At 43.9% G+C, this 12,627-nt stretch overlaps 4 protein-coding genes across 6 annotated transcripts; 2 read left to right on the top strand and 2 right to left on the bottom strand.

Moving 5' to 3' along the window:
• Positions 1-111: 111 nt before the first annotated feature.
• On the bottom strand, positions 112-1,953 carry LOC110178941 (uncharacterized). The gene is made up of 3 exons (XM_020946240.2): positions 1,266-1,953; positions 508-1,199; positions 112-441 (listed from the first exon to the last, which is right to left on the bottom strand). Exons 1-3 carry the CDS (start codon positions 1,753-1,755, stop codon positions 325-327), a joined length of 1,299 nt encoding a protein of 432 aa, XP_020801899.2. The 5' UTR covers positions 1,756-1,953; the 3' UTR covers positions 112-324.
• A 9-nt stretch (positions 1,954-1,962) lies between these two features.
• On the top strand, positions 1,963-5,819 carry trc (Serine/threonine-protein kinase tricornered). Its single transcript, XM_020946175.2, has 5 exons — positions 1,963-3,097; positions 3,629-3,838; positions 3,895-4,001; positions 4,058-4,542; positions 4,608-5,819. The coding sequence occupies exons 1-5, from the start codon at positions 2,615-2,617 to the stop codon at positions 4,700-4,702; spliced, it is 1,380 nt and encodes a 459-aa protein (XP_020801834.1). The 5' UTR covers positions 1,963-2,614; the 3' UTR covers positions 4,703-5,819.
• A 955-nt stretch (positions 5,820-6,774) lies between these two features.
• On the bottom strand, positions 6,775-10,633 carry Deaf1 (deformed epidermal autoregulatory factor 1). Of its 2 annotated transcripts, none has more exons than XM_020946235.2 (4): positions 10,151-10,633; positions 8,727-9,537; positions 7,829-8,460; positions 6,775-7,642 (listed from the first exon to the last, which is right to left on the bottom strand). In XM_020946235.2, exons 1-4 carry the CDS (start codon positions 10,289-10,291, stop codon positions 7,475-7,477), a joined length of 1,752 nt encoding a protein of 583 aa, XP_020801894.1. In that variant the 5' UTR covers positions 10,292-10,633; the 3' UTR covers positions 6,775-7,474. The 2 variants fall into 2 exon arrangements, with proteins under 2 accessions (XP_020801894.1, XP_020801895.1); XM_020946236.2 differs by having other exon boundaries at positions 8,736-9,537; positions 10,151-10,626.
• On the top strand, positions 9,677-12,573 carry Fibp (acidic fibroblast growth factor intracellular-binding protein). 2 transcript variants are annotated; one of them, XM_086829401.1, is made up of 9 exons: positions 9,677-9,695; positions 10,976-11,054; positions 11,113-11,431; positions 11,487-11,594; positions 11,650-11,782; positions 11,841-11,941; positions 11,995-12,063; positions 12,121-12,306; positions 12,360-12,573. In XM_086829401.1, the coding sequence occupies exons 3-9, from the start codon at positions 11,160-11,162 to the stop codon at positions 12,436-12,438; spliced, it is 948 nt and encodes a 315-aa protein (XP_086685527.1). In that variant the 5' UTR covers positions 9,677-9,695; positions 10,976-11,054; positions 11,113-11,159; the 3' UTR covers positions 12,439-12,573. The 2 variants fall into 2 exon arrangements, with proteins under 2 accessions (XP_086685527.1, XP_020801896.2); XM_020946237.2 differs by lacking the exon at positions 9,677-9,695 and adding an exon at positions 10,211-10,927.
• Positions 12,574-12,627: the final 54 nt, after the last annotated feature.

The following is a 12,627-nucleotide window of genomic DNA, read 5'->3' as shown; positions in this document are numbered from 1 at the left end:
AATAGATGTACAAATTGCCAAGATTTTATTTTTAAAAGTTATTAATTGTAACTATCTATCTTCTCTCCTTATTAAACTCCCAAATAATGAATTTAAAAGAGAATTTAATATATATATATATATATATGTATATTAAATACGAATAAAAGACTTAATTGAATACTCAAGGTGAATACATCGTTGTGCAATAACAAAAAACATATACCACTCAGAGTGATAAAATAACTAATAAAGCTGGATATAAAGAAGTATTATATTAGTTTAGACTTTTTGGTAATGATGAAAAAAGGGACATTCTTTGTTTAACAATCAAACGACCAAGGCTCATATAGCTTGGCGATCAAATTCCGGTTCATCAGCATAGAAGTGATCGCCGCTGGCCATTCCCTCGCTGCACTCGAAGTTCAGACAGAGCATCTTTCGTGGATACTCTAACGGCAGCTGAATTAAATAAGAAAAATCGTAATTTAAATGTTCAGCCAAAGTTAGAATTAAGCGAGAACTTACCCTCTCCATAATATCGTGTCTGATGTCGGTGGCTGCGGCAAAGAGCTCCATTGGCTGGTGGACTACTCGCCTGCCCAGACTCCCAAGCGTGTCCAGGATGAAGGCGTCTGTGATTCCCAGGCAGTAGCAGATGTTCAGATACCGCAGCTGTTCGTTGTTGGTCACCAGCAGCGAGAGCTGAAATTCACCTATTTCCCTGGCTGCTTGCACGGAAAGGCACTCCAGGTGCCGGAGCTCGGCCAAGTGTCGAACACACAAGTCATCCCGTGGCTTACAAACAAGCCACCTTAGCGACCTTAAGGCACTGATGTGTTGGGCCTGCTCCTCGCTGATCCAGCGCTTCCGATGGAGTATGAGATACTCCAGCTGTGTGGAGCACTGACTTCTAGCCAAGGCTTTGAAAAAGCGTGTCTTTAGTTCCTCTGGGCAGTATATTTGCAGGTACTTAAGGTTCGAGAATTGCGGCAGGACTAGAAGATCAGCTTCGCAGTCTTGGAAGGACAGTTTCTCAAGCTGGCGGCAATTGGCGGCCAACATCCTGAGGTTACTGGTAACTAGAAAGCGTTTGGCATTGCCCAGCTGAAGGGTTCGCAGATTTCTCATGTTCTTTACTATCAAAGCGAACTCCGAGGCGGTGACTTCATCGTACAGACCCAACTCAACCAGCTCGCTGAAATTACGCACTTCTTGTACTGAAAAATCGACAATTTATATTAAGCAAATAGGTAAAAATTTCAAGGTATTATCAGATCACTCACATTCCCTTCGATCGAAGCTCTCCAGGCTCAAGGTGGTCACCAGCGGGAGGTGAATCCTTATCGCTCTCACCAGGTCCTTGCTGGTGCTCTTGTAGTTGCGCACATGAACACTCCTTAACGACCTCATCCGCAGCAAATACGGCTGTGCTCTGGCCACAGTTGCGTTATGAATCGAGATCCTCTCCAGCCGGTAGCAATGCTTGCTGATCAGTGGCATCAGCTGCAGAGGGTGGTCATCGTCGAAGTAGGATTGTAAGCTGCGGATGCGACCACCGCACAGCCAAAGGAATGTGTGCCAGTCCTCGAGAGTCCGCAAATTCGTCTCCCTGTCGATGACATCTTGGAAATGGTGTCGATGCAGGTGGAGGAAAGCGTCCCGAAAGAGGCGACAACACCTAGCCAGGTGCAGCTGGTCCTCCAAGCTCAGTAGATTGAAAATGAAAAGCAGGCAACTGGGCTCCAAGTCCAGGATACTAGTGATGCGGGCCATTACTATCTGAATGTGGGCATCGTCGTCGCGAGCTGTGTCACCTGACCAATAAATCCAGGGAGTTAGTGGTGACGGCTTAATGGGAAACCGGAGCGGGAGCAGGATTAATTAACAAATTAACTGCCAAATTATTCCCAATTGAGTGTCAAAACAAAACAACATCATCGATGTCACTATCGATAGTTACTTGATTTTTTTAAATGCATTTCGATTGTTTTTCAACCATCGCAATAGTTATTAGTTCTTATTTATTTATTTTAATTGAGAAGGAATAATATACACTTGATATTAGTTAAATGTATTTTTCACTTACAAGTTATTACGTTTTACTCTTAAGAATCGTAGTTATCGTATTCCTTTGATTTCAAACTTAGTTAAAATGAAATGTAGACTTGACAAATAACAAATTAAATAATAATAATTTATAATACCATAACTTAAATGTAACATTTTATTTATATATTTCTCATCAATCTAAAAATGAGAAAAATTCGAACTCGATAGATATCGATTGGCTTTCGTGTCCGCGCCAGTGTGTCCCCTTCAACATACATATTTACATTTGGCGACGATTATAGATAGAGGGAGGAATTCAGTTCACATTTTAACACAAATTAGCGTGGAAAAGGAAATTACGGCGGAAAAAGGCGAGAAACGGGCGACAAAAGCAGTGTGTGTGCTTTGGCAAGTGCATAACTCCTTAACACACACCAACGGACACACAGCCGGGCTGTGAACACACACAGAAACACACACAAAAAAACGGGGCAGCACACAACAAGAACGGAGTATAGTGCGAAACAGCAAACGCAATACAAAACACACACGACCGAGGCGACCAGGACTACACACAGCTTAGATGATGAGCAGCAGAACGCAGGACGCTGACGGTGCCTCGATCAGATTCAGCGACCACACACTGGACAAGGCCACCAAGGCCAAGGTGACGTTAGAAAACTACTACAGCAACCTGGTGACGCAGTACGGCGAGCGGAAGCAGCGCCTGGCCAAATTGGAGGCGCAGTTAAAGGATGAGAGCCTGACAGAGTCGCAGCGCCAGGAGAAGCGTCTGCAGCATGCGCAAAAGGAGACGGAGTACCTGCGTCTCAAACGCCTCCGTCTGGGCGTCGAGGACTTCGAGGCGCTAAAAGTCATCGGGCGGGGAGCGTTTGGAGAGGTGCGTCTCGTCCAGAAAAAGGACACGGGCCATGTGTACGCGATGAAGGTGCTGCGCAAAGCCGATATGCTTGAGAAGGAGCAGGTGGCTCATGTACGCGCCGAGCGTGATGTTCTCGTCGAGGCCGATCATCAGTGGGTGGTCAAGATGTACTACAGTTTCCAGGTGAGTGACAGCAACAACAGCAAGTGAGCAGCGAAGGGGGTAGGAAGGAGCTCGGGTTGGGACAGCGCGCATAACAAAAGAATTGTGTTAAAAAACACACGGCAGAAAATCAATAAACCAATACAAGTGCAAGTGCCAAAAGCGCCTTGCCAATCATATGGTCACGTCCCTTTCTCTCTCTCTGTATGGTACCGTCTTTGTTGTTGTTTTTCGTGTTCCCCTTTACTCCACTTCTTCGTTGCGGTGAAAGTTCTTGCCACAGGAATACGTGCCTATAGCGCACCTTCACTCCAGTTATGCAACAATGGTTACAGTTTAACAAAAATTAATATACTCACAATAAAATGAATATTTCTTCTTAAAAGTAAAACATTTTAAAACTATAAATATTTAATTATTAACTTTATGTAAGAATATACAATTGGTAAAATTTTCAGTAATACTGAAACTCGTCTGAATATATTAAGAACTTGTTTTGTTAGGCATCATCATTTTAAATCATAATCCTACCTATGTATATTACCGTCACAGGATCAGGTCAATTTATATTTAATAATGGAGTTCTTGCCTGGCGGTGATATGATGACGCTATTGATGAAGAAGGACACGCTATCCGAGGAGTGCACACAGTTCTATATCAGCGAGACGGCACTGGCGATCGATTCAATACACAAACTCGGTTTCATACACAGGGACATCAAGCCGGACAACTTGCTGCTAGATGCTCGAGGCCATCTCAAGGTGAGCACTCAGTAAAAATCTTCCCAATATGTGGTTACTAATCGGGCATTTTTCAGCTCTCCGACTTCGGACTCTGCACCGGCTTAAAGAAGTCACATCGGACAGACTTTTATCGGGATTTATCGCAGGCGAAACCATCCGATTTCATTGGCACCTGTGCCAGGTAAGTAAGCTATGAGAATAAGCTGGCGATATAACCAACTATTATGTTCCCTCCAGTCCCATGGACTCGAAGCGACGTGCCGAGTCGTGGAAGCGAAACCGACGCGCCCTCGCCTACAGTACGGTGGGAACGCCAGACTACATTGCACCCGAAGTATTCTTACAGACCGGCTATGGACCGGCCTGCGACTGGTGGTCTCTCGGCGTCATTATGTACGAAATGTTGATGGGCTATCCGCCCTTCTGTTCGGACAATCCGCAGGATACGTACCGAAAGGTAATGAACTGGCGCGAGACATTGATATTCCCCCCGGAAATACCTATCTCGGAGGAGGCCAAGGAGACTATCATCAACTTTTGCTGCGAGGCCGATCGCCGGCTGGGCTCCCAGCGCGGTCTCGATGATCTGAAGTCTGTGCCGTTCTTCCGGGGCGTTGACTGGGAGCACATACGCGAACGTCCCGCAGCCATACCCGTCGAGGTGCGCTCCATCGACGATACGTCCAATTTCGATGAGTTCCCCGATGTCTCATTGGAAATACGTAAGTTTTTGGGGTCGGTGGGCTGGGCAGCCAACACGAAATATGATTCCATTTTGATTCCACAGCATCGGCGCCCATACCGCAGGGCGGTGAGATCGCCAAGGACTGGGTATTCATCAACTACACGTACAAGCGATTCGAGGTGCGGAACTTGGAGTGAAGCTCGATCGGGAGCTGGAACAGTAAGAGCCAGACCCTCAACCGCAGCAAAAGCAGCTTGAATGTTGGTCGCCGCACCATTTGCCACCACAGTCGTCTCTCTAACCACCACCACCAGATCGCCAAGAGTCGCATACTCCCCGATTTTCCCTTTTAAATGTCTTACCTACATGTGTATTTAAATACTAGCTAACATTTGTGATTCCAAACAAAAAGAGAAGAATACGAGGTGTATTGTATGTAAAAAAAGTTTTGCTTAAAGCGTCTCTTCCGGCGCCTCGAGTTAGGTTTAAAAGCTATACTAATGTCCCCGATTTCCTTCCATTTTGGCTTTGTTTAACACTTAACCAATTTAAACGTTGTGTTTGTGAACCCGAAATCCCTTACTTTTGGCATTTCTTTATCCCATATATTGTTTACTTCATTGGGCAGCAGCAAATTACCCCATAAATTTATTATTTAGCCAATTGAGAAATGTTATAAACTTTAGGCACGTTAATTATGCGTATATGTTTTGTATCGATTTATTACGAATCAAATTTCTTTTAATATATAGGAATTATACCTTAGAACACTCGGAGCGGTTCGAAAATTTATCACACAAATTAGTTACTAATGCCAATAGCAACAAACCAGCGAAGAAGATATATAGACGGCAAAATAAACCACACTCTCATGTTTAAATATCGGTTTCGTTCTATGTACACCTACCCACTCCCCACCCAACTTACACGGATACGAATATATATACACATATATATTTAAAAGCAACATTCTACTGTAGCTCTCTTCCCGCTGGAGTTTTTAGTTCCACGTTTGTAATTGTAGTTGAGAACACAAGTTACCGAATTACCGCTGGCAAGTACGTATAAATCGAATAATCTAGCCAACACACTCTACCCCGAGCAGTTGCAGGATGCAAGCATGGAATAATAATAATACAAATACCTATAAATAAATTAAACGCGAGTAAACAAGTTTTAAGAAATTATTTTTGGTAATAGAATACAGTAAGAGTAAGGAATACTGAATAATTCGATAATAATGCTACACAGACGGCAACATGAAATGCAATAATAAACGAAACATGTGCATAAAAACTAACAAACAAATGTAAATCCAAGTTTTGTTTTATTTCATTAGTAATCCGTACTGTGGGGATTTTTATATCTGCGAATATAAAAGAATTAAATGACGTAGAGGCAGAGTTAGACATTATGTGCAAGCCTCATTTAAATTTGTTGAGACAATCGAGAGAACCCCAGTCCATTTTTTCAACCTCTTCAAAATGTATACCTTAAGTTACAAAACCATAAAGCTTTTCAGCAGAAAAAATAACTTGCGTAAATTAATAAAATAGGAATATTTACGGTACACTCATCTTGAATAAAATGAATTGGTTTTCAGCCCCAAAAGCCTGACCAAGGCCAAAGAAAATAAAATTATTAAAAATAAAACAAACCAGAAAGGAAGACACGACAAAAAGTTAGGCTTTGTACATTTAAATGTAGTTATATATTTTTTTTTTTATCTTTTTATCCGAACTTCTCCCATTGATCTCTCTCTATCTGCACCTTGCGCTCGTGTTTTGATTTGTGTTTCAGTATGCTGTCAGTTATCGGGTGCTATTGAATTTTCTTGCAGTGTAGCTGTTGTCTAGATTTAATTTTGTAGTATCCGAAACCATTACATACAGACATGAAAATCAAGATTTGATTTTAGGTTTTGCCGTTTATCTCAGTGTATGAACGTGTGTGGGGGTGTGCTTGAATCGGAATATATAGCTAGTTGTTTAAAGATATCTTTCGTTATATGTATATATATATATATATATACTACATATATGGATGTATTAGCATATGGAGACTACAGACTATTAGCTGGGGGAGGCAAAAACTTTACAAATGGGAGGAAGGAGGAGAACGGAGGAAAACCCTACGAGACACATTTACACACAGCTAAACAGACAGTAGTTTTGCGAATTGTTGTCATCAATCGCTATCAATAACTATGCTGCGGATAGAATCGGAATTCGGAATTCTTTGCTTACGTTTAGATGCAGCTCTGTTGTGGTTTTCTTGTTTGAAATCTTTATTATTGGATGCTTGTAACGGGCAGTAGTATCCATAAAATTATAATGGTAAAATGTTAAAAGTTTAACTATGCGCTTAGATCTAATGAAAGGTGTATACATAGACGAATATGTATGGTAATTTCAGAATTTGTGTGTTATCTTCGCTACGATTTTATCTTTCTTTCCATATTCCTTCACTGTGAATGAGTGGTGTGTATGGGGTAGGGGATAGATAGGTCGGGGGTCTCTTGTCAGTTATGCTATGCGCGCTTTGCAACTATTATTAATTTAATTAAATTTAAATTGAATTACATGTAATCGGTTTAGGTTCTTGTTACTTTCAAATCGTAGCTTAATTAATTATCTACGCCTTTGCACTTGCTTTGATTTTCGCTTGCTACCTTTTACTCTTTTTTTAATTACTTTTATTTCGTTTGTTTTTTTTTTTTCTTTTCTGCTGGGTTGCCCTACGTTCAATAGTAAAATGTATATATATATATTTATATAGTTATACGTTAAGAATTACATTAATATAGGACATAAGTCTAAGAGGATGCCGACAACTTGCTCAAGGGAAGCAGGGGCGGGGAGTGGGATGGTCTATGGACCACTTAGTATCAAGGATGGGGGAAGGGGAACTTTGTATAATCGATCGTATTAATTAGTAGTAAAATTTTTATGTACAATTCGTTATGTTGCTTAGGACTGATCATCGATCAACAGCATGACCTGTTGCGTTGTCTGTGGATTTCTTGTGCATTCCACCTGGTGAGCGTTCCAATCCTTGCGCTGGCAAAACTCTGAACAGTACGGCGTCTTTCGACACAGTGAGCACTCGGCCAGTGCTTCTCGGTTACAGTTGGCGCACTATTTTAATAAATAATACAAATTAATATTTGGTTTCAGAAATTACCAAATAAAAACAAAAATTCATTTATAACAAAAAAGCAAGGTATAATATTTGTATGAAAATTCGCCGGGACACTCTGGGTATCTATATGGTTCAACTTGCTAGACATGGGTTTAAAGAATAAAAAAATTAGTAAAATGTACCTTCTTGGCCGATATGATCTCATTTCCATGCAGGGAACCAGATATATTGGGATCGTCAATGTCCGCATGGACTTGGACACGCATTGCACTGACTGCTGCATCGCGTTCCTTTTGCAGGACCTCGATGCGACGCTCGTAGGACTGTTTCATGTCGTTCAGCAGGCGCTTGAAATCATTAGTTGCCTTGACCATGGTGCAGTAGACGTGCTCGATATTCTTTATCGATTGACTGGTGTCCAGGACGGCGATGGAGGAGCCATCGTTTATGTTGACCACAAACGTTTCCCGCTCATAGGCGTTGCCCATTTGGGACTGATCAACTAGCTCGGTGGAAGTATCCAAACTGTCGTTTAACGCCGCCCACGGTTCATCCTTGGACGTTATATTCTCCTCCGCCAGGAACATGTTGTTCTCGTCCACCACATTGGCCGTTGCTGCAGCCACGGCGGCGGTCACGTCCACACAATTGTTGGCTGTGCTCCCTCCGCTCGTGTTGTTGTTATTGGTATTACTATTATTGTTGTTGCTATGATGGGCATTGCGCTTGCGTTTGGGTCCCGGCTCCATGTCGAGATCAGTTTGATTTCGCTTCCGCCGCTTGTACGGCGTGAAGAGACGCACTGGGCCGGATGCTAAACGGGACCGAATTGTTGGGGAATTAATATGAAATGTTTCTCTGTAGGGATTGAGGTGATGGCACATGGAACTCGGCATAAGTGGACAAGCAAAGAAGGCAGGAGAAAGCCAACCCTCTCCATGCATTGATTTAGTTGTGAACTAACTTCAAGTTGTGTCCGAGTCCCCTGTGCACATTGTGACGCCCTGTGACAAATCTGTCTGGGCAGATCCGCCACAACGGAGTCTATGTATAGTAATTAAATGTTGTTTGTCGTCTCACCTGACTCACCTGCTTCATCGTCACAGCAGACCGTGCAGCTGCAATTGGTCGCGTGCGGCGTGAGCGTGCCCTCATCGATGAGGGATTGCAGCGACTTGCCGCCGTACTTGATGGAGCGCTTCCAGTCTTTGCTAGAGCCCCGACCGCACACGTGCTCGAACTCGCTGGGTGTGTGCCACTTATCCTTGTATTTGACGCAGCGACCACGTCCGCCCGATCCCAGTTTGCTGCGGTATAGCTCGGCGCAGGTGGTTTTACAGCGGATCTGGAAGACCTCCATGTGCTGGGTGGACGGGTTCTCCGACCAACCGGTGGACCCACCGCCTGTGCCGCCGCCACCACCAGTGCCCGCTCCTCCAGCGCCGGTGTGTTCCAAGGTGGCCAAGCTGTCGTGGCTGTTATTGCTCCCGGAGCCATCGTGGTTCAGTCCAATCGTATTGGTTGCGGTCGTGTTGGTGCCTGCACTGTTGGCGCCACCTCCGCCTCCACCGCCGCCGCCGCCAGGCTGCGTCTGTTGCTGCTGCTGAATAACGATCGTCTTAAGGTCGTTCCCCATGCTGACCGTGCTGCCGGACAGGTAGCCATTGTTGTCGACGCACAGCATCGGCTTGAAGTGAGGCAGCTGGTCGGGCGTGATCACATTAAAGGTGGTGCCGGTTAGCATCGATCCAATAGGCAGGGACACAGGCACAGATACCACACCGCTGCCACCGCCGCTTTGGCCACCGGGTCCGCTTGCTCCGCCACTGGCGCCGCCGCTGCCGCTGTTGTCGTTTGAGGAGGATGTGACCATGCGAACCTTGGAGTCCAACTGCATTACCATAGCGCACATATTCCCACGTTCGTCACATGCATGTGGATGGATATCCAGTGGCCGAATTCGTAATTGTGGTTGTGTTTTCGTTTCGATTCGTCGACGATGCGATGCAGAGCGATTTTTAGCAAGGAATCAAAGAGGAAAATTCGAATGTAAGTAAACAACACAGCATGGGAAAAATGAAAATCGGTATACACAACAATTTGCGCCACAAGCGCGCTGGGTTGGGTGGAGGAGGTGAAAGGCGGGCGGACGGGCTGGCGGTTTTTGGGGGTTGGGATTGCCCAGTGGGTCGCATGGAGCTCATAGCTAGCAGCTCGTAGGGCGCAAGCACCGCGCGCATTTTGTGTGCGCCGCCCGCTGCCACCCCCAGCCGCCCAACCACCCACTCGCACAGAAACACACACACACACACGTTCGCACACAAACAACCGCACTTTCCACAACTGCGCAGAGCGAAGCGGAGCAGAGCCAGTTTCGATTCGGACTCGGAGTTCGAGGACTCAGAACCATGAACCAGGAACCGAACTCTGGGAACCACGCTCTCCTCTGGCAGCCACCGCTACCCGCCAAAAGAGCCTGGCTCCTCGTTTGTTGCTCCTTTTACCTGATGATGGTGATGCTGATGATGATGATGGTGATGGCCCGAACTCTCCAATATCACCTCTTCTTTCACAACGTCGTCGGCCAGCGCGGCCAGATCTTTCCTATTCAGGTGCAGCTCGGTAGAGGAGTCGACCTGTTCCATATTATTTTTGCGCCAGGCGCCCACTCGGTGGTTCACTTTCACTTATTCTTGTGCCAAATATTATTATTGTTGAGTTGTGTTCATCGGAATTGCAACTTGCAATTGGATATGTCTGAGACGGTCGGTGTTGTTGTTGCTGCTGCGGACGCGATCCGCGTTTTCCCGCGCTCACCACTCATATGCGAACTGCGCGTTGCATGCATTGACGTTGCGTTGCATTATTTACAGTGTTTGGGTTCATCGCGATTTACATTTCTTATGCTTAAACTTTACTAAATTTCGTCTCTAAAAGTTGATATCCTCCTCTTCTTCCTCATGATAATTAGAGTTGTCATGCGCACTGCAGGTATCGCTTGCCATTGGATATATCGATAGATGCGTTTCATAGCTATCCATCTCCCAATTAGAAAAATTATCTGATTTGAGTCCCTAATTATATATAAAGTATTTATTTTATTTAATAGTTTTTATCAATTTAATTTGAAGTAATTAATGTATACATACGTTTAATTTATTGCGATATATTTCAAACTCGTTTTAACGAGTTAAACAATTATTTGTGGCGATATGCCATCTCTATCATCGATAGGTACTGGTGGCAATACCGTAATACGGTCATACTACTGCTGTAAAATGGTAACGAAGCAAAGAAATTTTATATCTGCTAAAATCAGTTTCTTGTAGGCCGATGTGGATGTTTTTATAAGTAATTACACTCTCGTGGATCCCGAGATATACCAACTATGGATCGAAGGCTTCTCCTGTACGTTCAGCTCTCCGAGTCAAGCTCTTGGCTTATCTTTAATTTGTGTACCTTCCAGCCAGCGAGGCGGTTTCCTACCTGAAGCAGAAAGGCTTTGGCCACTCAATGGGTGCTCCCAGCGATCTGATAGCTTCCGACGTGCTGGACCACTACCGCACCTACTCCTTGATTGAGCTTTACCTCAACGCACCCACCAAACTGATGGAGCAGTCCTGCTTCCAGCTGGAGCCGCATGTTCGCGATCTAATCACCGAGAAGTACTATTCGATCGACGATGTGGTGGCACGGGAGATTCTCGGCAAGAAGCTGTCCTCCCGCTATCGCAAGGACCTGGACGAAGTGGCTGAGAAGACGTGCGTCAAGCTGAAATCTGTTCGGTAAGGCTTGTCCAAGATTTATCTGATGTAATTGTTGTAATTAATGTTTCTTTAGGCGACAGTTCGACAACGTAAAACGCATATTTAAGTCCGTGGAAGAGATGCCTGGTACGCTGACAAACAACATAAAGCAGCATTTCATAATTTCGAACGACCTGGCCAAGTAGGAAACACATTCGGTGGAAACTTATTTCTAACTTGTAACTAAATTATTTCAGAAAGTATGCCTGCATTGTCTTCCTGGCCTGTCTGCGTTTTGAGACCACGAAAAAGAAGCTGCAATATCTGAGTTTCAGCGACCTGTTAACCTGCTCCCATGCCATTATGATCTACTGGACGTACACCTACCAGGCAAGTCACTCATTATCAAATGTGGATTTTTTAGGTGAAATTAGTTGATTCCTTGCAGCACACGGGCCCCGAATACTATGACACTGAAATGGACAAGGAGTTCCTTTTGGATTTGCGAGAACTGCGTTGCCTCCTCGACAAGGAAAAGGAAATTAAGCAGTAAGAAAAGATAGTGTACAAGCTATGCACATATAAATGGTATTTATTCTTAGTCTCGTCTGCCTGCGCCTGAAACCCGTGCTACTGGAACGTGCCTTTCATGAACTGGATGGCAACTTTCGGTACGGACTTGCCCCTCAATTGTAATTTTCATGTTATAATTTTGGTTATTTTTATAGCTCGTACTGGCGTGCTTTAATTACAATTGCCTGTAATTTGCACCGCAATCGTGAACTACGCGATCTATTCGTGGATCTCTGTGAGAAACTAATCGATCCTTGGCGGCAGAATGGTTGGAATCGAGAACAGGTGAACAAGTTTTTAGCCTCCATAACGCAGAGCGTGTTAGATCTGGAAATATCTAGGTAAGATCCTCATAATACATTATTTTTTTTAATAAAGAACAATTCTTTTTCAGGGACCAAGAAACTCGATGTCTTTGGGATCGTTATATGCAAGTTATAACCATATGCTTGGATAAAATGTATCACATTTAGGAAATAGTTCATTTGTGTATTTATTAGTTGTGTTTGTTTGACGTTAAGTATGTTATTTAGCACTAAGGCATAAATGATTTTGTGTAAATATCAAATGTAGAAAAGGCAGTTTAAAATAAAATCCGTAAACCCCAATTCAATTTGTTCTTATAAGGTAATTAATAATGTTTGTAAAAATACCATTTTGAG

The sequence above is a fragment of the Drosophila serrata genome, unplaced genomic scaffold (assembly GCF_035046125.1).
Source record: "Drosophila serrata isolate PLE 108 unplaced genomic scaffold, ASM3504612v1 contig_204, whole genome shotgun sequence".
Lineage (NCBI taxonomy): Eukaryota > Metazoa > Arthropoda > Insecta > Diptera > Drosophilidae > Drosophila > Drosophila serrata.
This window is presented reverse-complemented; position numbering and strand designations above follow the sequence as displayed.

Bases quoted from the DNA above. Each gene is read 5' to 3' on its own strand.
- trc (XM_020946175.2), top strand. From the start codon at position 2,615: ATGATGAGCAGCAGAACGCAGGACGCTGACGGTGCCTCGATCAGATTC. The intron at 3,098-3,628 runs GTGAGTGACAGC...TTACCGTCACAG, and splicing joins AGATGTACTACAGTTTCCAG to GATCAGGTCAATTTATATTT. The intron at 4,002-4,057 runs GTAAGTAAGCTA...TGTTCCCTCCAG, and splicing joins TTCATTGGCACCTGTGCCAG to TCCCATGGACTCGAAGCGAC.
- Fibp (XM_020946237.2), top strand. From the start codon at position 10,859: ATGCCATCTCTATCATCGATAGGTACTGGTGGCAATACCGTAATACGG. The intron at 11,055-11,112 runs GTACGTTCAGCT...TGTACCTTCCAG, and splicing joins ATGGATCGAAGGCTTCTCCT to CCAGCGAGGCGGTTTCCTAC. The intron at 11,432-11,486 runs GTAAGGCTTGTC...ATGTTTCTTTAG, and splicing joins GTCAAGCTGAAATCTGTTCG to GCGACAGTTCGACAACGTAA.
- Deaf1 (XM_020946235.2), bottom strand. From the start codon at position 10,291: ATGGAACAGGTCGACTCCTCTACCGAGCTGCACCTGAATAGGAAAGAT. The intron at 8,461-8,726 runs GTGAGACGACAA...GGTCCCGTTTAG, and splicing joins CGATGAAGCAGGTGAGTCAG to CATCCGGCCCAGTGCGTCTC. The intron at 7,643-7,828 runs GTACATTTTACT...TTATTAAAATAG, and splicing joins AGATCATATCGGCCAAGAAG to TGCGCCAACTGTAACCGAGA.
- LOC110178941 (XM_020946240.2), bottom strand. From the start codon at position 1,755: ATGGCCCGCATCACTAGTATCCTGGACTTGGAGCCCAGTTGCCTGCTT. The intron at 1,200-1,265 runs GTGAGTGATCTG...TCGATTTTTCAG, and splicing joins GAGCTTCGATCGAAGGGAAT to TACAAGAAGTGCGTAATTTC. The intron at 442-507 runs GTAAGTTCTCGC...TATTTAATTCAG, and splicing joins GACACGATATTATGGAGAGG to CTGCCGTTAGAGTATCCACG.